Source organism: Lycium barbarum, chromosome 4 (assembly GCF_019175385.1).
Source record: "Lycium barbarum isolate Lr01 chromosome 4, ASM1917538v2, whole genome shotgun sequence".
Lineage (NCBI taxonomy): Eukaryota > Viridiplantae > Streptophyta > Magnoliopsida > Solanales > Solanaceae > Lycium > Lycium barbarum.
In genome coordinates, this window is record NC_083340.1 from 129,706,907 (window position 1) to 129,730,677 (window position 23,771).

The window sequence follows — 23,771 nt, forward strand, 5'->3', positions numbered from 1 at the left end:
ATCTCATTCGGGGTTTAGACATTGTCTCTCTTTATTTAGTTATGCATTTAAAGGTATGCTGGGGGCCTTGTCCCAACAAGTATGTTTCACGTTCAGACGTATGTTAGAGGTTTCATAGAATAGACAAGTCAGTTGTGTCATGTCAGACTTTCAGAGTTGGTTAGCCGGTTTGGCTCTTTTATGGTATTATCCGCATTCATGATTTAAACAAGTATTTCTATATTATATTGTGACTTACTATGTTTTACAAAAGCTCATCATGCATTTATGTTATATTTCCGCTCATGTATGCCTCATGATGATTCAACAAGCCATGTGGGTTGCTCGGTCACATGCAGTCAGGCACTGAGTGTCGTGTTACGCCCAGGCCACGGTTCGGGACGTGACATATTACAGAGTTATCTGGTACTTGTGCGGGTGGGAGACGACATGTATCCCATAAAATTATTCGACGTGCGCGCAAGCTCGCTCGGACATTACAATTTTACAAAAAAAGAGACTTTTACCTTTCTTCTGTATAAAACTTAAATTCATAAATTTCAATATTTTAAATGTATTTCATGTTTAAGGGTGATTTGATTTTAAAGTACACTATAAAAATTGTTTAAATTAATTGCCAAAAAAAAAAATTGTTTTAATTGTATGATCTTTTTATAGAAAATCACTAAATAAAATAATAATCTAATTTTCTTTTTATAGAAAATCACTAAATAAAATAATTAATCTAATTTTCTTTTTATAGACACATGTTTTCTATTTTAGTAGAAAATGAACCTGAGTAAACTGATTTTATAGCCCTTTATAAATTTATTTATAGTTACATTTTTTTTCTTCCAAAAATCTTTAATTTTACACCTAAGAAATGTGAAATAACACACAAAAAATTTAGTAAAATAATTTTCTTCTATTAAAATCGTAAATGGTCGACCTCAACAATATTCCACTCATTTTCTTCATCATCACCATCTTATATTTTTCACACCAATTTCCTCATTATCACTATCTTATTTTTCACACCAATTTCCACTCATTTTCTTCATTATTATCACCATCTTATTTTTCACTACCGTAAAGGAAACTTAATTCTACTTTCAAATTGATAACATAACTGATAACACTGTAGCAAACAACGACAACAACATACTAGTGTAATCTCATAAGTGAGGTCTGAAGAGGTTAGAATGCACGCAGATTTTATATCTATCTTTGTGGGATAGAGAAACCGTTTTCGATAGACGCTCGCTTAAAAAACATAGTCGATGCAGAATGGTAAAAAAATAAGACAGCAAAATATCAATATATAAAACAGATAAAATAACACATAGTAATACTGTAGCACTTTAACAATTAACTCAAAACTGAAAACTCCCCGTGTCTCCCATTAATAATCCTTAAACACCCTTTATTGCCACCTACCTTCTTAGCATTAAACCTCAACTTTCTTGAACTCTGAACTCTATTCACTTCATATATCTCCAAGTTTGATTTACTCAAAAAGCAAAACCTCAAGACCCATTTTTTTCGTTTTAGTTACTACATATATATTTGTTGTTGAATTAAGAGATAAGTTTTAGTATGGCAGGTGGATATAGAGCTGAAGATGACTATGATTATCTGTTTAAGTTGGTGTTAATTGGAGATTCTGGTGTTGGTAAATCTAATCTGCTTTCTCGATTTTCAAGAAATGAGTTTAATCTTGAATCTAAATCTACTATTGGGGTTGAATTTGCTACAAGAAGTATTAAGGTTGATGATAAGATTGTTAAAGCTCAGATTTGGGACACTGCTGGCCAAGAAAGGTGAAGTTTTTCTTTTTCTGAGATTCATCTTTTCATTGCTATAACTTGTTGCTTGTATGTTTGATCTATAAATACTGGAAATCCCATCATATAGCTGAAACCACTTGACTGATCTAATCCTACTTCAAATTTGTGGATAAGTTGCTAATTTAACTTGCTAAGGTGGGGTTTGTTCCAATGTTTGCTAGAATTTGAAAAAAAAAATGAGTTACTCCCACCGTCCCAATATAAGTGTCTTAGTTTGACTAGGCACGAAGTTAAGAAATAAAGAGAGACTTTTGAATCTTGTAGTTCTAAATTAAAGATGTGCATAATGTACTAAAATGTCTTTTGAATCTTGTGGTTATAAACTTGCCATGTAGGATTTGGAGTTGTCAACTTATTAAATATAGAAAGAAGCACTCTCTTTGGGACAGATCAAAAAGGAAAGGAAGACATTTAAATTGGGACGAGGGAGTAACAAACTTCCCGTAGAAAAGTTACACTCTCCGTCCCAATATGTCTGACTCTCTTAAGGAACTTTCTATATTTAGTAACAATTTAACTTTAAACTTTCTATCAGCCACACAAATACATGTGGCTTGTTTTAGACCACAAGTTTCAAAAAGTGTTTCTTTTATTCTTAAACTCCGTGCCCAATCTCTAAGTCGACTATGAAGTATTCGGGTCGATGATAAGATCGTTAAGGCCCAGATTGTCGACACTGGTGGCCAAGAAAGGTGAAATTTCTATGTTATGAGTTTGCTTTCATCTTTAGTGATAAATAGCATGCTAGGATTTTTTGGACTTCAAATTGGGTTGAATCTCGTTTGATCTATTAACATTGAAAATCCCATTTTGTAACTGATCTTGTCTACTTGAGATTTATGTATGAGTTGAACTTTCTGAGTTGGGGTTTGTTTCAATTCTTGCAAGAATTAGAAAAAAGATGAGTTACTGCCTCCGCTTCAATTTGTTCGTCTTAGTTTGACTCGATACGGAGTTTAAGAAAATATAGAACTTTTGAATCTTGTGGTCTTAAACTAAAGATTGTGTGTGGTCTATCAAACTGGCCTTTGAATCTTGTGGTCTTAAATATGCCAAGTAGGATGTTTGGTGTAAACAATTACTTCACCAAGAATCTTGTGGTCTTAAAGTTGTGTGTAAGTTGCTAATTTAAGCTGGGTTTGTTTCAGTTTATGTTAGGATTTGGAAAAAAACGGAGTTAATAAACTCCCCCCCCCCCCCAGAAAAAGTTGCATCTTTTTGAGTTTATGCAAGATTTAGAAGTTTGGTAGTTCCAGAGCTAAGAGAGAAAGTTTCATAATTCAATTAAGATATATAAAATCTAGCTATGTTACTCGGACTTTCCAGTTGTCGCACCCGTATCCTATCCTCCAAAATACACTACTTTGGAAGATCCGACATGCACCCGTTGGCATTCTTGAAGAGCCCGAGCAACAGCTAGAATGCCTCTTCAGAGAAAAACCACGCTACTTATGTTATGTTACCATCTAGATTTTTTTCCTTGATTCTTTTCTTGGGATTTGATTTTTTTCCTCTTTCCCTGTCTCTGTGGTACCTTGTCTTTGTATGTATATATCTTAACTCTATGGAGGATGTGAAGGATAGGATTACTCTGTCTCGCTGATGGTATTATAGAGTTGCTTCTGGTTTGTTAGCTAACAAGTACTCCTCCGTCCCGATTTGCGTGAGAGTGTTTGACTGGGCACGAAGTTTAAGAATGAAAGGAGTACTTTTGAAACTTTTGGTCTAAAATAAGTCATAGATGTTTATGTGGCTATAAATCATCTCATTAAGGGGAAAATGGGAAGCTTAAAGTTAAATAGTTACTATTAAATATAGAAAGGTGTCAGTTTTTTGGGCCTAACTAAAAAGGAAAGAGTTTCACATAAATTTGGACGGAAGGACTATATAACTTAGCGGAACGGATTTTTCCTATGGGTCAATGCCTCCAGTTAGTGCCTCCAGTTAGTGACTATAGATTCTTTTAGACAACGAGCAAGTGTAGTTGTGGATCAGGTCTTCACTGATCGACCTGAATTTACTTCTGACTATGGGTAAACTCTACTTATTTTTCTTCTACGGTGGTAAATTAGAGGAGGGAACACACTTGCGGGAAACTCCTTGCCGAGGGCCTGTGCACCCCCGGGATTAGTCGGGGCTCAAAGAGACCCGGACACCCGGCGCTAATCAAAAAAAAATTAGAGGAGGGAACAAAGGACATCTACACGTTGAACTTCCATACAGACGTGATTCTTCTTTACCACAAGGGATAATTATCTTGAGGTTTAAGGATTCAATTATGGATATCATCTAATTAAAGGAAAAAAAAGAAGCGCTTCAAGAATGGATAATAAGGAGTGGAGCAAATTTGACCTCAGGGCTTTGGATTTGTGGGTCAGGGCCTCAGGGGTATGTATAGGTTGGAATCCTACTGCAGTCAAAAGCCTAGTATTTAAATGGAAAAGGGCAGAGGGGTGGGCCTATTATCTGTCAAGTTTCGAAACGTGCGCCCCTACCCCGCAAGAATTTCTCAGTTATTCCAAAAAATGGAGCAAATTTAGCTGGCTGGCAATGTTATGTTTTGGAAAAAAGTTGAACATGTGCATGTATGGTAGTATTAGTCTATTATCTCCTAGCTAACATCATCTCATTTAATCGTTCATTGACTTCTGCTAGAAACTTTCCTTTTCAGGGGAGACTAGAGGGCTTATTTAATGAATGGGTACTATTTTCCATAACTTATCTTAAAGAAAAGGGGTACCATTTGCACTTTATTAATTCACGACAGTTGACTGTTATCTACTTCAGCAGCTTAGGTGTAAGAAATAATCTCCCTCATAATGTCATTTTTAGGTGGTGGTTCAGTATTTCAGTACCAGTTACTCAAAAATAAAAGTGGTGGTTCACTATTTGAAATTTCGGGCTAGACGCTATTACTATACATGTGCTTGAAATAGTTAACCGTTTTCCTAAGAGAAAGAATAAGGTGTTTATCCTTATAGTTCTTCGGTTGTGGTTCTCTTTGGTTAGTCTTATCTTTTTTGCTTCGCTTCTTCGCCGTTTTATTGTTTAGCCTGCGTTTTTCTTCTGGCAGCTGGTCTAATTCCTGATAAGTTCATCTTAGGGTTTGGTTTTGAGTATGGAAATATATGCTTGAGGTCTGTTCAACTCGGTTCAATCTTTGCTTTGAAATCTTTTCTGTTCTACTTTGGCACGGTTAGATTGACACTTTATTAGAAGTGGAGACTAGGGCCCGTTCGTCCATGAGAATTATTCGCTTTTTCCCAAAATAATTTATCACTTTATCTCAGAATGAGTGTTTAATTATAAAATTTTCAAATCTAACTGGAGTTGGATTCCAAATTTGGAAAAGTGCTCCAAACTTGTTTTCCAGCTCCATCTTTATAAATTCCAAATTAAGTGCTCTTGTCTCTCCTTCGCGAGAAGTATAACCAAAACAATCTAGAAAGAAAGGAATTCTAGATGTTTTGATGATATTAGCAGTTCAGTTCAGAAGATTAAGTTGGATTGCTTTAGACTCTTTTGCTTTTTGTCCAATCAGAGATATATAGAAGATATCGCTTCAATGATAGACACCCTCGTTTTTTGTTAGGTTTCTGAAGCAGTTTTTCTGCTTTCACTTGTAAATATGGTTTCAGCACAACCTCAGGTGTTGTTTATATAAATATATACAATATGTTACCTTCTCAGAAAAAAGGGTATAACCGAACACAACTCCATCTTCAGCTCCAACTTCATAAACTCCAACAACAACCCAGTGAACTCCCACAACGTGGGGTCTGGGGAGGGTAGAGTGTACGTAGACCTTACTCCTACCAAAGTAGGACGGCTGTTTCCGAAAGACCCTCGGCTCAATAGAATGCATAAAAAGAGGTCAAATAAGGCCAAGAAATTCAAAGCGATATGAAATGAAAATAACGAAAGCGACTAAGCCATGATGAAGCAGTTTGCAAAGGGGCAGTAGCTATCACAGATAAAATAAAATAATCAAAGTACAGGAAATAATAGATAGTAGCAGAAATCAAAGCACAAGAACTTATATCGCGATAATGCGACTACTAATATGAAAGGATAAACAATACTATCTACTAGCCTTCTACCATAATCTGAGTCCTCCATACCCTCCTATCTAAAGACATGTCCTCGGTAAGCTGTGACTGCGCTATGTCCTGTCTAATCACCTCTTCCCAATACTTTTTCGGCCTAACCCCTACCTCTTCTGAAACCATCCATGACCAACCTCTCACACCTCCGCACTGGGGCATCTGTGTCTCTCCTCTTCACATGTCCAAACCATCTCAGTCTCGCTTCCCGCATTTTGTCTTCCACCGAGGCCACTCCCACCTTGTCTCGGATAGCCTCATTCCTAATCCTGTCACTCTTGGTGTGCCCACACATCCATCTCAACATTCTCATCTCGGCAGCTTTCATCTTTTGAACGTGAGAGATCTTAACTGGCCAGCACTTCGCCCCATACAACATAGTCGGTCTAACCACCACTTTGTAGAACTTGCCCTTAAGTTGTGGTGACACCTTCTTATCACATAGCACTCCAGAAGCGAGCCTCCATTAACTTCATAAACTCCAAATAAAGTGAAAAATATTTGGAATCTATGGACGAACACCTACTAATTTATTCTTCCTTTTCTGGTGTCGGATAGCAGGTACCGTGCAATTACAAGTGCATACTACAGAGGTGCGGTTGGTGCATTGCTTGTATATGATATCACTCGACATGTCACATTTGAAAATGTCGAGAGATGGTTAAAAGAGCTTCGAGACCATACCGACCAAAATATCGTCATAATGCTCGTTGGGAACAAGGCCGACTTACGTCACTTGCGTGCTGTGTCAACAGAGGACGCCAAGGCCTTTGCTGAAAGAGAGAGTACTTTCTTTATGGAGACTTCGGCACTTGAGTCCTTGAATGTTGAGAATGCCTTTACGGAAGTATTGGCCGAGATATACAGGGTGGTCTGTCGGAAAGCGCTCGAAGTTGGGGACGATCCTGCTGCCTTGCCAAAGGGGCAAACTATAAATGTTGGCAAGGATGATGTTTCAGCTGTTAAAAAAGTTGGTTGCTGCTCTGTCTAAGCAAAAATTCAAGAAATCAGTGAGTTAAGCATCCAAATGCTTACTGCAACCAGCAAATGCTTCTCCTATAGTTGCATTCAGTATTCTCAGTTTTGATTATCTTAGGACTGATGTCTCTACTTATATTATTCCAACCTTGTATTGTTTCATTAACTTACTTTTAGTTTGTACCCTATTTTGCTATAGTCTGACTCTTGCATCTTGCATTTTCACACAATTCAAGGCAGTGTTACTGAAAGATTTTTACTAGTATTTATATATATTTACGTTCTTCTTTTTTTACCTTTTTTTATGCGGTATGGTTATGGCATGAGATGATTTTTTAAAATGGAGAAATATGGTTTCGTGAAGATTCATATAGCCGTCCACAATTTGTTCGGGACAGAGGTGTAGTAGTTGTTTTGTATGACAGGTAAAAGATCATCTTGTATACTGACAGTTGAGAGTCTAGTGAAGTTTCTTTCAGTGGCTTTAGGCTTTTCTGAAGAACAATATTTCTTGAATTGTTCAATTAGTTGTCATTTGTCTTATATTAGAACAAGAACTTTGACGCAGTATTATTTTAGCCGGGTAAATGAAATAATTTCTATTGTTTTGGGTAAGTAAATAAGGTTATCAATCACTATTATTCATTTACAATCCCAAAAACTAATATCGCATGTTTGGCCAAGTATTTGGGAAGTCAAAACTACTTATTTTTTGAGGTATTTGGCCAAGTTTTAAGGGGAAAAAAAATGAGTGTTCCAAGCACAAATTCCTGCTCTAATATTGGGAGAAGTAATTTTCAGATTGAGTAGCTAATTACAAACTACTAATCTCTAAAAGTACTTACTGACAAAAAATACTTTTTAGTAGTATCTGTAGCTCCTTGAATTAGGCAGGAACTTCTATGTTCAGTAAGACTACACTATACAACATGTATGTGCCTAATAATTTGGTAAGGTCAATATGAGTATCAAAATCTTGAACTCCTGCCTTGAGTTTTAGGGAAGTACGGGAAATAACTAATTTTTGTAGTCATAATCTACTAGTGGTAATTTACCAGAATCTTTCTTGGTTTATGCATCAACAGTAGCAGTCTCACTAATTAACCAGTGTTACTTACCTCTTAAAGGCCCACCAAAATGATGGAAGTGCTTTCCTGAATGAATGCTGTAAATCAATCAATTTTTTCGTTATATATATCGACTATCGAGGATAGGGAACCAGTCCCACTAATTCAATTTCCCGAAGAAAAGACAACATTTTTCCACTATCGAGCTCCTAGCTCTACCTATCTATTTTGTGAAGTATATAGAAATAGTTGTTATGTTGCATTTTGTGATCTCCGCTACCGTCTGCATTTTTTAAATAATCGGGATCCGATGTTGATTTAATTATCAGATCTAGTTAGGACAGCCCATCTGATTAGTTAATTTATCACTGCAAGAAAGTAGAAACCCAGCAGTTGTTCGGCTACACACTCCTCTCTAGGGCTGGCGTTCGGTCGATTCGGTTCGGTTTCACAAATTCGATTCGGTTTTTGGGTTTGTAAAACATGTGAACCGAAATAACTTCGGTTCAGTTCGGTTTTTGCAATTTCGGTTCGATTTATTCGGTTTAGATATGGAAACTTTCCCACAGCCACAAGTAGGCGTTTGGACAATTTCAAGCAATTTTTAACAAACATAAGCTAAAATTAGAGCAATGTTTTCTATGCTCGGAGGAAACAGAAAACAATAACAGTATTAGTACATCTGAACAGGAGCAAAGCCGTATAGAGAGACCAGAAAGAGACATACAATACATATATATATATATATATATATATATATATATATATAAAAATATAACACAGTCACAACACGGACCATACATTAGCTAAAAGGGCTACTAATTGGGTTGGATATTTTATTTTGGGATTGGGATTTAGGCCTCTTTAGTTTATTATTTATGGGCAGAAGCCCAATATATTTTATATATATCTATAATATATGTTTCAAGAAAAAAGTGAGGGCAATTCGCGCGAATGCCCTTCAAATGCGTTGGTCTTTAATTTTTGCCCCCGTAATGCGTGGTCTTTAATATTTGCCCTTCTAAGCTAAAAAATAATAAGAAAAGACATTATTACCCCTACCCATCACATATAAAAACCTGAAAGTCTGTAACGAACCCCAAACATCCAATTAAACTTATCCATCATTCCAACAACAAATCTTTCAATCGTTCCAACATTTCACCGGAGAAATCTCCATTGATTTTGCTACTACAACATCGGAAAAGATAAATACATAATATATAGCATTTCAATTGAACGTAATTCAACTCAATTTGATGTTTTATTAAGTTTAGATTTGTTAATATTTGAAAATAACAACAAATCATCTTCTATGAACTAAACAACTGATATTCAGTTGAGATTCAACATTGCGAATCATAATTTTACTCAACAACATAGAATTGATCAAATTTATTGCTTTGCTCTGATTTTGATTAGTTTATACGTTCCATTTGATTAGTATACAATGCTCAATGACTTAGACTTGAAATTATAGTAACTTCAGTTGACAAAAAATAATCAGGCAAAGTTCTGAACAAGTATGCCGGAGGAGGTAGAAGTTCAACTTGCAAAAGAACAAAGTATGTCGCTAGAGTCAAACTTTCATTTTCATAAGCAAAACATCAAGTATACAAGTGTTAAAGAACTAGAAAAGTATGCCGGAGGAGGCAGAAGTTTACTTTACAAAAGAACAAAGTATGCTGTTAGAGACAACTTTTATTTTCATGAGCAAAACAAAAATTTACGCAAGTGTTAAGAACTAGAAAAGTATGCCGGAGGAGGCAGAAGTTTACTTTACAAAAGAACAAAGTATGCTGTTAGAGGCAACTTTCATTTTCATAAGCAAAATAAAAAAGTACACAAGTGTTAAGAATTAGACAAGTCTGCCGGAGGAGGCAGAAGTTCACTTTACAAAAGAACAAATTATGCTGTTAGAGGCAAACTTTCATTTTCAAAAGCAAAACATCAAGTATATAAGTGTTAAGAACTAGAAAAGTATACCGGATGAGGCAGAAGTTTACTTTACAAAAGAACAAAGTATGCTGTTAGAGGCAACTTTCATTTTCATAAGCAAAATAAAAAAGTACACAAGTGTTAAGAATTAGACAAGTCTGTCGGAGGGGGCAGAAGTTCACGTTACAAAAGAACAAAGTATGCTGTTAGTGGCAAACTTTTATTTTCATGAGCAAAATAAAAATTTACGCAAGTGTTAAGAACTAGAAAAGTATGCCGGAGGAGGCAGAAGTTCACTTTACAAAAGAATAAAATATGCTGTTAGAGGCAACTTTCGTTTTCATAAGCAAAACAAAAACATTATTAACAAAACAACACCAAAAACACATAAGATTGCATAAAAACCAAAATTATTAACAAGACAACACCAAAAAACCAAGCACACATAAATTAACTTAATTCATGAAGTTATGCCGGAACAAGCATAACTTTATGCCGGAACCAGCATAACTTCAGTTTACAAAATTACAAAGTATGCCGTGAGAGGCAAACTTTCATTTTTCATAACCAAAACAAAACATTATTAACAAAACACCAAAAACACATAAGATTGCATAAAAACTAAAATTATTAACAAGACAACACCAAAAAACCAAGCACACATAAATTAACTTAATTCATGAAGTTATGCCGGAACAAGCATAACTTTATGCCGGAACCGGCATAACTTCAGTTTCAAAAACCAAGAACTCTGCCGGACCCGACATATGTTGCCTCAGACAAACACATTCTTCACAAAAACCAGATTATTAAATAAAAACAGCAGCAACAACATAAAACAGCTGTTCACAGGCAAAACTTCAACGATTCAACAAAGAGAAAACCAAAACGCATATCAAAATCAACTAAAACATATTACGACCTTCAAAATATTAAAATATATACATGGGGAATGAAACTAAAGTTCAAAAAATCATACAGACACTACAACAAAACACTATAATTTTAAATAAAAAATGATCAATTAAATATAAAAAAACGATGAAGACAAGGATATAACAATTTAACATAAAAACAAATATTGAAACAAGCAAAAGATCCAAATTCGTATCTAAGTTTTAGAACAGATGAGACAAACACAAAACAGGGGAGGAAAGAAGAAGCAAAAAAAGAAAAGAAAAAGGCAAATGACGAAATAAAAAAGATTTTAATGGGGTAAGGGTAATTTTGTCAAAAAACTTTCATTAAATAGGCGACAAGGGCAAAATTTAAAGAAGACATAAATGAGGGGCAAAATATAAAGACCAGCCCAAAAGAAGGGCACTCCGCGCAAAAAATTGAAATAGTGGCTTGTTAAAATTCGATTTTTCGGTTTAACCCAATTAAATTTTGCATAAATCGAAAACTGAACAGAATTGTTGAAATCTTATAAATTTAAATCGAACCGAACCGAAATTAACTTCGGTTCGGTTCAGTTCGGTCAGTTTTTCGGTTTGAACCGAAATATGCCCAGCCCTACTCCCCTCTGCCTATCTCACACTCCAAGGCAAATTTTGATTTCTTTATAGAAGGGAAGGGAAGGGGTATACACACATTTATTTATTTTAGGAAAACCTGGGACTTGGTAGAACTCATTTATTGTACCTGTCTATTTTGTGTAGTATACAGAACTCATTTGTCGTCTAAAACAAGCCTTGATGTTTCGGTTGTAAATCATTTCATTAAGGGTAAAAAGGAAATTTATTTCTAAATATAGAAAGCTAACATTCTTTTTAGGACATGCCAAAAAGAAAAATGTTAGCCACATAAAATTAGGACAGGAGGGAGTAGACCTTTTTTGTTTGGAAAAAGAGTGGGTTTCTCCATTAAATACTTAAAAGAAGGGATCATACTCATTCAAAAGATGTTACTGAAATTACACAGATCCACTGTCGCAGCAGGTTAAGAAAGAACTATCCTAAAGAGTTGCACATAAGTTTTTGTCACTTAATAGCAATCAAATGATATGTAGTATCACTTTATTTTATGACCCATAGGGTTAGACTTGCTCAGTTTGGTGTAAACATGAGGTTCCGGTAAGGATTTTCCCAAGAAGTGATCACATGCCAATGGTGATAAACATGCTCAATACTATAGGAAATTATCACTAACTAGATATACAACGTGCAGTAAAAACATAGCATAATGACTTACTAGTTGAAAAGCAAGAGCACCATTACTTGTATAGCAGCAGCAGTAACAAAAAGAATCAATGACTATCACCTTAGCTACAAATTCAGGAACATGAATCCAGCATTCATTTGTGGATGTGTGTCATACACAACATAACACATTAATCCATAAAGGATACAGTAATCATGCCTGGTCGAACAAGAATATATCACCTTAGCTACAAATTCAGGAACATGAATCCAGCATTCATTTGTGGATGTGTGTCATACACAACATAACACATTAATCCATAAAGGATACAGTAATCATGCCTGGTCGAACAAGAATATTTAAGATGTCTATACAAAATTCACAATCATGCATGGTGGTTCCAACAAAATTAAGAGGTCTGTACAAATTCAAGGTGACAAATTAAGGTCACCAAGTTATATGCTAACATCTAGCCAAGTATATACAAATATATATATAATACAGGTTCAGGAACGTTTCCTCTTGATAGAGAATAAATATTTAGCAAGAGAACAAAATGTCCAACTCTTATAAATATTCATCCACCAACCAACTTCCTGTATCCACAAATTCTTTCTTTATGTTGACAATCCTGTGGATTTGCAGATGGGGCAAATGTTCTTCACAACCAACCACTTCTTTACACAATCTGCGTGATATTCATGCCCGCAATCAAGAGTTCCTATAGTTTCTTGGTTGTTGTAATCAGTCTGAAAAAGAAGGCATAACATACAATGCAAGCCATCAGAAATATAAGGATAATTAAAAGAAAGAAAAAGAAACAAAGACATGTAGCTCCATAGGATAGCACAGTAAAGAGTTAACAGCAAATGATCGAAAAATAACCATGCAGTACAAATCCAGACAACGTAAATAACGATAGACAGCATTCTATGTGAACATAAAAAAAAATTAAAAAAAAAGATACAGAAACACCTCGGCTGCAGAGGCAATACTTTGCGTGGTGGAAATCCAAAAATTCACAATGCCATCATACTGTGATGGTAGGAAAGATTATAAAGATTTAGGAAAGAATAAAAAGCATCGTCTTTAGTTTATAGTAAACTGTTGTCAATAATTCAGCTGACAGTGTACGCTATGCTCTGGCTTACATAGATACCTCCACCCAAGAGAACACTTAGGGGTCGTTTAATTGCTGGTTAAAATTATGCAGGTATCTAGATTAGTTATGAAGGGTTTAGTTATTCATGTATTAGTTATTCCATCTTCTATCCCGCATAAAATACTACAAAGATTTCCTCATAACTTATACATGAATTCGTTATGCGGGATTGTACAGAATCCCTCATAACTTATACATATATTACTTAAACGGGATTGCAAACTGGTCACCAAACACTGTACTTGGTGCACTAAATTTTATACATAGCAACTAAAATGCTAGCAAAAATGGTACTAGTTATGCTGATTTAGAGCCCGTTTGGATTGGCTTACAGCTTAAAGCTGTTTGCAGCTTATAAGCTGAAAAAAATAAGTTGGGGTAGTCCAACTTATTTTTTTTGGCTTATAAGCTGTTTTCAGCTTATAAGCTGCTTTAGATAAACTAAGTCAAATGGGTCCAATTATTTTTTTGAGCTTATTTTAAGCATAAAATGACTTTAAGCTGGCCAGCCAAACACTCAAAAAAGCTGAAAACAGCTTATAAGCTAACTTATAAGCCAATCCAAACGGGCTCTTAGTACATGAATAATTCACCTACTAACCAGCAACCAAACGACCTCTTAGTTCTTATATTTAGATATCAATCTATCTTTCTCCATAATATTCTATACTGTCACTTTTAGAGTTACAAGAAATATAGGAAAAGAAAAAGAAATCAATTTGGAATGCAAAAGTTTCCATGTGGATGGATTTGTAAAGTCATTATATTCTTTATTATGATAAAGAATAAAAGCATTATAGGGACAATTGTACCAACTTCATATTTCTGATTAATACAATTTGTCTCCCAAACTTGACTCAGTTACCACATGAAGTATCGAAAGAAGTTTCTTTTAACCATGGTAAGAGAGAAAATAAAACATTTTTTTGAGAAAGAAAAGCGTGAATAGAAGATTGATGATTATGAGAGTGAAAACCAGAATAAATAGTAGATGTAAGAACATAAATTAAGAGATGTTAAGTTGATTTGGAATGAAGTTAAAGTTGATAACAAATTAGAACTTACTAATGTGGTTGTTTGTGCAAGAGTTTAACTAATATCATTTGTCTTGGTTAGTGTACTTAATCAGGACCTAAAATGAAAACAGATGGGAAAAAAGGAGACTGAAGCAGAGCCATCCCTAGTGTTATCCCTACAGAAGTCATAGGCAAACCTAGTCCTACTCAAAGTAAAAGTTAATAGTGATACCTGGCATATGACACAGAAATCGGTTTTGTGATCCAAACATGCAGCAGTTTCCAGGGTGCAAGGAATCTCGGGGGAGGAAAATGATCTTGTTTTCAAACGGCTAACAATTATTTCATCTGACAACCCAGTTGTTACACTGCCAATCTGCTCCCCCAGTGCAAGAAGCTCCTGGTACAGAATTTAAAGTTGCAGATATTTTATTGTTAGATGTTATGCAAATCAAGCGCAGAGCAGACTATAAAACACACAAATAAAATAGAGAATTTGCATATACTGATCAAACCATCAGGACAAACCTGAGACAGTAAATATAATCAAGAAAGCGATTGCTCACCTCGTAGGACATGTGATCTATGTCCAAACGCATATCTCTGTGCTGATCAGTGGGATTGTTAACTTCATGGTAGCCTGAAACATCCAGCATTGCCACTCCCTAAATATAACAACCATGAAGAGATAATCCCATTAGCATTCAATTCTATAATTTCAACAACAACAACCACCCAGTGTAATCCCACAAGTGGGGTCTGGGAGGTACGCAGACCTTACCCCTACCGCATAGAGGTAGAGAGGCTGTTTACAATAGTAATTCTAATAATTTCAAATGGAGATAATAAAGTCCAATGCCTTCGATGATCTAATTTACAAAATAGCCCGCATATATATATATATATATAATCAGTGTGCCATGGATGGTTTCAGACGAGGTAGGGGTAGGCCAAAGAAGTATTGGGGAGAGGTAATTAGACACGACATGGCGCAGTTACAGCTTACCGAGGACATGACCTTAGATAGGAGGGTTTGGAGGACCCATATTAGGGTAGAAGGCTAGTAGATAGTCTCATTACCCTGCCTTATTAATAGTCGCATTATCGTAGTATAATTTCTTGTGCTCTAATTTATGCTATTATGCTATTATCTGTTATTTCCTGTGCTTTGATTATTCTATGTTATCTGTGTCGCTTGCGTTACTTCATTTCCATATCGCTTTGAATCTCTTAGCCGTATCTGACCTCTTTTTATGTTTTTATTGAGTCGAGGGTCTCTCGGAAACAGCCATCCTACCTTGGTAGGAGTAAGGTCTGCGTACACTCTACCCTCCCCAGACCCCACGTTGTGGGATTTCACTGGGTTGTTGTTGTTGTTGTATATATAATCAGTGTATAGATTTTGTACATTTCGGCTCGGGGCCGTAATTAATTTTGGCTGACGGGCCAAAAGTGAAAAAATCCCTTTCAAATGCATCAAATTAGACAACAATAAAGACAAAGGAAGTGACTAGACATGGTCAAACAGAGAAAGTTTACATCTTCTGGCAGAACTCTCATGTTAGGAAGGTTCCGATGTCTCGCATTTCTTTCAAGTACGATAGCCCTTTGATGAGGTCTGTACAACCCAAAGCCAGTTGGTAGGGAGGGCATATATCTGGGTCCAGCCTCTACAACGCCTTGCATTAGGTTAGTGGTGATGTTGGACGGATTAGGTAGGTGTCGGTGTGAGGATGATGCCGTCATTTGTGGAGGGAAGGTGATAGGCTGGCCTCTCATTCCTTGAATATTAGGTGGCATATGATGAAGGCCTGGGTGCCCTTGAGGAACAGGTGGATACAGAAAACTAGTCAAACCTCCATTGCTAGATGTCATTGGATAACCTCGCACGCCCATGTTTCCAGCATCTACGCAGCCTCCAATGCCTCCTAGAGTAATAAATAAAAGCAAACAGATGCAATAAGTTCCTGAAGTTATTACTGGAGGAGATATAGAAAAAAGGGGGCAAGTCGTTTATCAAAGTCAACTTTTAGCACTTAAAATCAATACGAGATAAATTAACAAAATGGTAGTAAAGGTAAAAGCAAAATAAGACGTGTTTCCTGTGGATTTTTCCATTTAATATAAGAGGCCAAAAGGAAGCTGAAAGATTCATTGTTCATCTGGGTTGGCATGCCAGCAGCACATAAGAAAACGCAACTTTAAAACAAAGGCCTTCAGAAAACGTTAAATAAGGAGAAGATTAACAATAGTAAACCTGGGAAAAACAGATCCCTAAATTTCAATTAAAAAATGAACATAAATTACCAGGTACATAGGGTAAAGGAGCAGCCTGATTCCAGGCCCAAGTTTGAGTCTCACTACCATTGCCGTTGAACTGCAAGTCCAACCAAGGATTGCCAGGCAACTGATGGGTCTGACTTATATAGTTTCCTTGAAATAACTGATTATTAAGGTTACGTCGTGCAACATTTTCTGTACCACTAGCACCAGATCTGTTACTCATATTTCTCGGTGCTCCATCTTCAATGAATGATGATGAATTGCCTCCATAATCTGGTGGTGTAAATGACGTAGCATCCATCGAAATATCAGATTCATGTGCCCTTGCAATCACTGGAGCAACAGCAGAGCTGGAACCTGCCAAAGCATGATGATATTGAAGATTTGCAGGAATTCCTTCAGCATTCTTTCTCTTAAATGAGCCTCTGACATCGTCCATGTAATGATTGTTCCTTCCATAGTCTGAATTCATTCCATGTGGCCCATGATTTACTGGAAATGGGAAATCTCCAGAAGCGGAAGGAACAGCCATGTACGGATTGTAATGATTGGATGAAGCAGAAATGGCTAGGTCAGGATTGGTGGGAGGATGCTGATGTTGAACCCCATTGTACTGTGTCAACCCATATGTTAAGGTACCCTCTTGATGGTCTGATACATGGTGCAAATAGATATTACCAACATTTCCAGGAGCTGCTACTGCATGGACATTAGGCTGTGCATAAAACATGCAAGGCGCAGAATGAAAAAACTCTTGACCTGGCTGATCTGCTTCCAAATCAATTATACGATTACCGTGTGACATGCTCCTTTGTCCTATCTTCGAGGTTACAATTTTGTGGGGTGATGCCTGCTTGGAGGAGAACAAGCTATAATACATACTGCACCTTAATAATATCATTGACTAAAGGAAGTGCATAAACTTGATAGATGGTTAGCTGATAATCATTTTGTTTGAGAATGGACATCTAGATCAATGGATGCTTATTTCAATATCTTACTCCATGTTCATTCCAATAAGTGAAGTTCAATATTGAACCTAGAAATTAACTAGTTCTTAATCAAGATCTTTAGGATTTACATCTTCGATTCAGAAAAATTGAGCTCGGCTAACACATATCATCACCTCAATATAACACTAATGACTATTAAAAAAAAACGCAGAACTCATGAGTGTTTCTTCTATAGTAGTTACGAGTGGTAAATATAATGAACCGAATAAATGCATGGGGAGACTTAGCGAGCTCTTCTTTCTGCATTCAAAATCACCTTAACCAGTCATTGGCGAATTCACTAGTCATAAAGGATATATCTTCAAGATGGCGAATTCACTAGTCATAAAGGCCATACCCTGCAGCAGTTATATTTGTAATTGGGCATTTGAAGGTGAAGGAGGGTGTGAATATCACTGATGGAGGAAACTGATGTACATCATAAATATTTTTTATAGGAGACCGATGTACACCATACATTTGATGATGTGTTAAAGTAGTCATTCAAGTAAAGGTATGACTAAACAAATATAACAGAGTGGAGAAGAGCACCCAAGGGTATGGCCTAGTGGTCAATGAAGTGGATTGAGCGCCATGAGGTCTCGGGTTCAATTCCTAGTAGAGACCAAACATTAGGTGATTTCCTCCCATCTGTTCTAGCCTTGGTGGACAGAGTTACCCGGTACTTGTTACTAGCGGGAGGTGGCAGGTATCCCGAGGAATTAGCGGAGGTGCATGCAAGCCGGCCCGGACACCACAGTTATCAAAAAGAAAAAAAAAGAGTGGAGAGGAGAAGCCATAGAGTTTGGCAGCACTAGGGTTTTGTTTCATTAGTAGTTTAGCGCAATTGAGTTTTTGCTGTATTAATAAAAAAGCATTAGAGGCCAGACATTTTCGATTCTACTGAGTCGCACTGTGGCTTCAGTTAAACGGAGTCTTTCTGCAATTTTCAACCAAAAAACACCCTTGTGAATGCACTAACTACAGTCCATTTGCAGCTAGCAAACCAAGAATTCACTGGTCACACAGATCAACCAAAATTAGAGTACAGATCTTATATCTGTTCATAAAATCCAACTTATTTGAAATAACAAAACTCATAACCTTCAAACAAAAACGAATAATAACCACAGTTCTGAATCATTCAGATTTATAAATAACCATAGCTGTGAAATAGATTCGAGTAATTGATATTATTACATCGCCACTTAAGTGATACACATAAATGCACATTCATGAAATTAAAACGAATTGCCAATTACAATCCATAGCTTTACCTCGAAACAATTACTAGGTAATAGTAAATTATTTCTTTTGGAAACTAAAGGAAATACTAGGTAAAACTACTAATTATTCTTAAGCAGAGATGAGGACTTAGCAGCAACCCATGCATCCATGGCCAAATATACTAACATAAAAAAGTGACTCACAGACTCATAGATATGAAGATGAGAAGTTGATATATATAATCGCAAGCATTTAACTGAGTAACAATAAAAATCAATTTAAACGAGTAGATAACAGGTCCAAATAGAAACCAATAAAGATTAGACCTGTCATCACGAGTTTTTCTCAATTCCTCTTGTATATCGTCGTAACGCCCTTAATGCTAGGTTTTGAAAAAGACTTTTCATGTCATACCCATTTAGGTCCGATTCGGATCCCTCCGCTGTTTCCTTTTCCTTCCGCACCTTTTCCTCGAATGCGGATATACTTATTTCCAGTTTAAAGATTCAAAAGATACACCTTGATATGTGATGATCGACACAAGACTCTGGTTAAAGATGAGTAACCTCCAACCAATGCTACTTATGGGAAACTCAAAATGTATCTTATTTTCAATTCATTTCTCGTGTGAATGCTTTGAATTTTAACCACTACGCACAGGCTGGCTCTTTTAGTTATGACCATCAATTCTGAAGTCCAGCTAGCTAACTTTGCAAGTTTGGCTTTGCTTTTCTTGTGGAGTTGCAGAACAACAACTCTTAGGAAGACTCAAACTAGAAAAAAAAAAAAAAAAAAAAAAAAGGAAAGAGATATAAAGAGAAATAATATAACGCAGAAAAGAATTAATTTGTCTCCTCTCTGGTGCAAAGCAGCAGGCAATCTAGGTATTAAAATGAATATTTTACCTATGTTGCTCGGACTCTTCAAAAATGCTGACCAGGTGCGTGTCGGGTCCTCCAAAAGCAGTGCATTCTTGGAAGATCCAACACGGGTGCGGCAGTATATTTGGAGAGTCCGAGCAACATAGTTAATTTCTCTTAAACAAGATAGGAGGAGTTGTTTGTCACCCATACAGGGTATGTTTCTTCGAGGAATACCTATCAACCATCATAGAGCTAGAACATGTTGTCAAACATACTCTGGCTTCAGAACCTACTTTAAGTAACTCAAAGAACCTTTAGGACAAGGAGTAGCCGAGGCAAGGAATTAAACCAAATCAAAAGAACTCCAAATTCTTAAAACCTTATAAATCAAAATACACCAGATAGACCCAGATACTATTTTAAGTTAGGAATGTTGAGAATATAATTAAGTAAATAAAGAGTGCGCTCTCTCTCTCTCTCTCTCTCTAACAGCTTAAGCTTTTAGATGACATGGTCACACACTTCAATATGGTATTAGAGCAGATAGAGGTCTTGAGATCGAATCTCATCGCCACCCATCAATAGAGTTTTCGTGTGCTTAACCATGAAAAATATCAAACCAGCACATGAGGGAGCGTGTTGAGAATATAATTAAGCAAATAAGGTGTGCCCTCTCTCTCTCTAACAGCTTAAGCTTTTAGATGATATGGTCGCACACTTCAATAAGGACACACCGGATAGAATCTCGGTTTTAGTTAAAGAAAAAACAGCCGAAAAGCTACATTAGGACTTTGTGATTAAATCATGTCCTGTTTGGCTACTTGAGAAGTGGGCAAGACAAATTACACAGTTTCCAATCAACTGCTTGTTGCTCGTGGAAAATACTACCGAGAAACTACATGAATTATTCAAAATCTACAAACCAACTTAGTCAACGGATGTATACACACATATACTAAATCAAAAAAACTCATAAAAGGAAAACCAAATTATACGGGCATACACCCAGACAGCAGTGGCAGAGCCACCTTATGCTAAGGCCTTCGCCGGAAAATCACATTTCGATAAGTCAAAATTTTAGTTTTGTGTGTGTATACTATATGTTGACTCCCTTATTTTTTACGTATGTCTTATTTTTTTATATTTTGACACCCCTTAATAAAATTCCGGGCTCCACCACTGCCAGACAGACACATAGAAAACATAATCTTCTGGCATTGTTAAGGTCAACATAAAATATATAACTAATACACAATCACATAACATATAAAACATATAGTAAATCAAAAGCCTAACCTTTTTATCATCTAAATATCCACTTCTTTCCCGATTTTCGCCTTAAATTATAACTCACAAAAACGCTCAGATAAAATTAACCGCGGTGAAAAACACCTACATAAATCACAAAACAAAAATTAAAAAAAAAAACACTAAAATTAAGTTAGATATGAAAATGGCGATCAATAATCATCAACTTAAAAATTTAGCAAAAATTATTTGGGTCTAATTATTTGCTTCCTATGCATGTTAAAAACAAGAAATAACAATACATTACCAAAACTCATGAAATTAATGATGATATTTTGAAATTTCAATCAAATGGGTCTAATTAGATAATTAAAAAAAAATCATAAACACCATAAAATATTCAAAAATAAAACCCTAAAATTTAAGTTAAATATCATAATGGCAATCAATAATCATCAACTTGAAAATTTAGCAAAAATACCCACAAATATTTGCTTCCTATGCATGCTAAAACAAGAATAACAAGAAATAGCTATACATTACCAAAATTTATGGTATATTCATCAAATTAAAGATAATCTTTAAAATTTTAATCAAATGGGTCTAATTAATTAATGGAAACTAACCAATTAGTGGTTTGATTAAGGCGATCGATAGATCCCAGATGAGAGGAAAATTGAAGAGAAGAGAAGTTTCAATGGAAAAGTGGAAATTTTATGGTTAAGTTGCTAATTGGTTGTTTGATTCTCATATTAATTGGCCACGTTATATTTTTCTCTAATTTATTTATCTTCTGTCATCCTTGATAACAAGATAAGGCATTTGGGGGGTATTTCAGTAATTTAATATATATATTTTTTTATTTTTTTTTTGGTTTTTCATTCTGGTACGACTCGACTAAATACCACTCCCTCTGTATCAATTTAGGTGATACAGTCCGGATATCGATAGTCAAACTGTTTAATTTTGATTGTGAATTCGAGCATGAGTTCGTTACGTTTTTTTTTAAATAAACTTTAAATATTTGAAAACTACGTAAAAAGTATTATAAGTCGCAATAATTGATAGTTCAAAATATTTAAAAGATATATGAAAAACTACTGTCAAAGAATGACTTGTTTGAATGTCACATAGAGTGAGACGAAGGGAGTAATTCGTGCCAGAAAATCTCACATTAAGGTAAAGCGTTCCCTAATAAAGACGATTTTTATATTCAATAACGCTCGAACCCGAGACCTCGAATAAAGAAATTCATTACTACTATAATAATGAATTTGGTATTATGAAAAAGGACAATTCCAACTCATGTAGAAAACGGTCCTAATGTAATGGTCAAGTCAAAGTCATGTGGAAAACAGTTCAACAAAAATCTTATGTGGTGGATTGTATTTAGGTGAAAGTATAGGAGAAAGAAAGCATTTGGACAATATTGACTTGACATTACAAGAAATGTTTTCCGCAAAATCTTTTGTGGTAGATTATATTTAGGTAAAAAAATATAAGAGAAAGAAAGCATTAGGACAATATTTGACTTGATTTACAAGAAAATATTTTTAAAGTTGGAGTCAACAAAGAGTATGTTGTAGAAATTAGCATTTACATATGAAGTTCATTAGTTAGAAAAAATATTTTGTAAATTTTGAGGAGTTGTGAGAGTAAAAATTAATATTTCACTTAGAATAGGCATACAAACTAAGTAGTATATTGGATAATTGGAATAATATTTTACTTAAGATTTTGTAAATTTTGAAGAGTTGTGAGAGTAAAAATTAATATCTCACTTAGAATAGGCATACAAACTAAGTAGTATATTGGATAATTGGAATAACATTTTTCTTAAAATTTTAAACATGAAATTCACTATTCACAAATTTTCATGCCGATATAAATTTTTAAATTTCAAAGTATTGTTTCATGTCCAAACGGGCAAGCACTAAAAAAAACCAGATGAAGGTGAAAAATGGAAAAATATCCTACCAAACTCAATTAATTTTATAAGTACTACTCCTACAATTGACTGGTGTAATATGATGGTTATTGTTATTTATTATTTACTGAATTTTGAATTCCACTTAATACTGATGACAGTTTAAACAATTGTTTGAGCGTTAAGATATTTATTTACATCAAAGCCTAAATATATTTTTAAGAATCTAATCGCAGAAAGCTGATCAATCACAAATTATATATTATTAAAATCGCGATTCAAATTGTAATAGCTTAATTACTCTTATTATATTAATAGTTTAGTGGAAGGAGTGCAAATTAAAATGTGTGATCAAATGATCAATAAAGTTGATGAAAACCTTAAAAGTCATCCATGTATGTGAACTTTTATGATGAAGTTACTAGATATCTAGTTAATAGGATATAGCAGATAATCGGAGGCGGATGCATCCTCAACTGGATTTGTCTGAATCCAATACTTTCAATGCGTAACATTAATTTATATATATAAACTCACAAAAATTGCAATAAATAATAGGTTTGAAACCCATTATTTTAAAATTATAATAGATTCATATAAAAAAATGAATCCATAAAATTTAAATTCTAAATTCGCTTCTACAAATAGTAATTGAGGACTCGATGAACGCACAAGCTAACTCGATACCATTTTATTAAAATAGCTTAGTTGAGGGGATGAAGTGTGCACATTATGTTGCTTTCTTCTGCCACACAGAGAGTAGGGACGATGCTTGCACTGCTAGCTAACGGCTAATGTCATTTCCCTTTCTTTGCAATTTGCATAACCGTCCACGAATATTCTTATTTTGAACCATCACAAAAGAAAAGGTATATCCTCCCAAAAACTAATAATTCACAAATAAAAATGAAAAACATAAAAAGACAAGATCATATGTTTTGACCTAAATTTTGGTAATTTTAACTTGTTTTCCTTCAAAAGGAAAAAAACGAGTTATCT

The 23,771-nt window shown here is 35.2% G+C and overlaps 2 protein-coding genes across 4 annotated transcripts; one reads left to right on the plus strand and one right to left on the minus strand.

Annotated features, from left to right (window-relative positions):
- Positions 1-1,368: 1,368 nt before the first annotated feature.
- On the plus strand, positions 1,369-7,202 carry LOC132636449 (ras-related protein Rab11B). Its single transcript, XM_060353322.1, has 2 exons — positions 1,369-1,799; positions 6,491-7,202. Exons 1-2 carry the CDS (start codon positions 1,576-1,578, stop codon positions 6,918-6,920), a joined length of 654 nt encoding a protein of 217 aa, XP_060209305.1. The 5' UTR covers positions 1,369-1,575; the 3' UTR covers positions 6,921-7,202.
- A 5,131-nt stretch (positions 7,203-12,333) lies between these two features.
- Positions 12,334-21,628, minus strand: LOC132636450 (probable E3 ubiquitin-protein ligase ZFP1). 3 transcript variants are annotated; one of them, XM_060353323.1, is made up of 7 exons: positions 21,472-21,626; positions 20,894-20,989; positions 16,540-17,365; positions 15,772-16,160; positions 14,799-14,897; positions 14,465-14,632; positions 12,334-12,803 (listed from the first exon to the last, which is right to left on the minus strand). In XM_060353323.1, exons 3-7 carry the CDS (start codon positions 17,318-17,320, stop codon positions 12,672-12,674), a joined length of 1,569 nt encoding a protein of 522 aa, XP_060209306.1. In that variant the 5' UTR covers positions 17,321-17,365; positions 20,894-20,989; positions 21,472-21,626; the 3' UTR covers positions 12,334-12,671. The 3 variants fall into 3 exon arrangements, with proteins under 3 accessions (XP_060209306.1, XP_060209307.1, XP_060209308.1); XM_060353324.1 differs by lacking the exon at positions 20,894-20,989 and having other exon boundaries at positions 21,472-21,628; XM_060353325.1 differs by lacking the exons at positions 20,894-20,989; positions 21,472-21,626 and adding an exon at positions 19,061-19,507.
- Positions 21,629-23,771: the final 2,143 nt, after the last annotated feature.

Bases quoted from the DNA above. Each gene is read 5' to 3' on its own strand.
- LOC132636450 (XM_060353324.1), bottom strand. From the start codon at position 17,320: ATGTCACACGGTAATCGTATAATTGATTTGGAAGCAGATCAGCCAGGT. The intron at 16,161-16,539 runs GTAATTTATGTT...TTATTACTCTAG, and splicing joins TCCTTTACCCTATGTACCTG to GAGGCATTGGAGGCTGCGTA. The intron at 14,898-15,771 runs GTAAACTTTCTC...TGTTATATTTAG, and splicing joins TGAGAGTTCTGCCAGAAGAT to GGAGTGGCAATGCTGGATGT.
- LOC132636449 (XM_060353322.1), top strand. From the start codon at position 1,576: ATGGCAGGTGGATATAGAGCTGAAGATGACTATGATTATCTGTTTAAG. The intron at 1,800-6,490 runs GTGAAGTTTTTC...GTCGGATAGCAG, and splicing joins GACACTGCTGGCCAAGAAAG to GTACCGTGCAATTACAAGTG.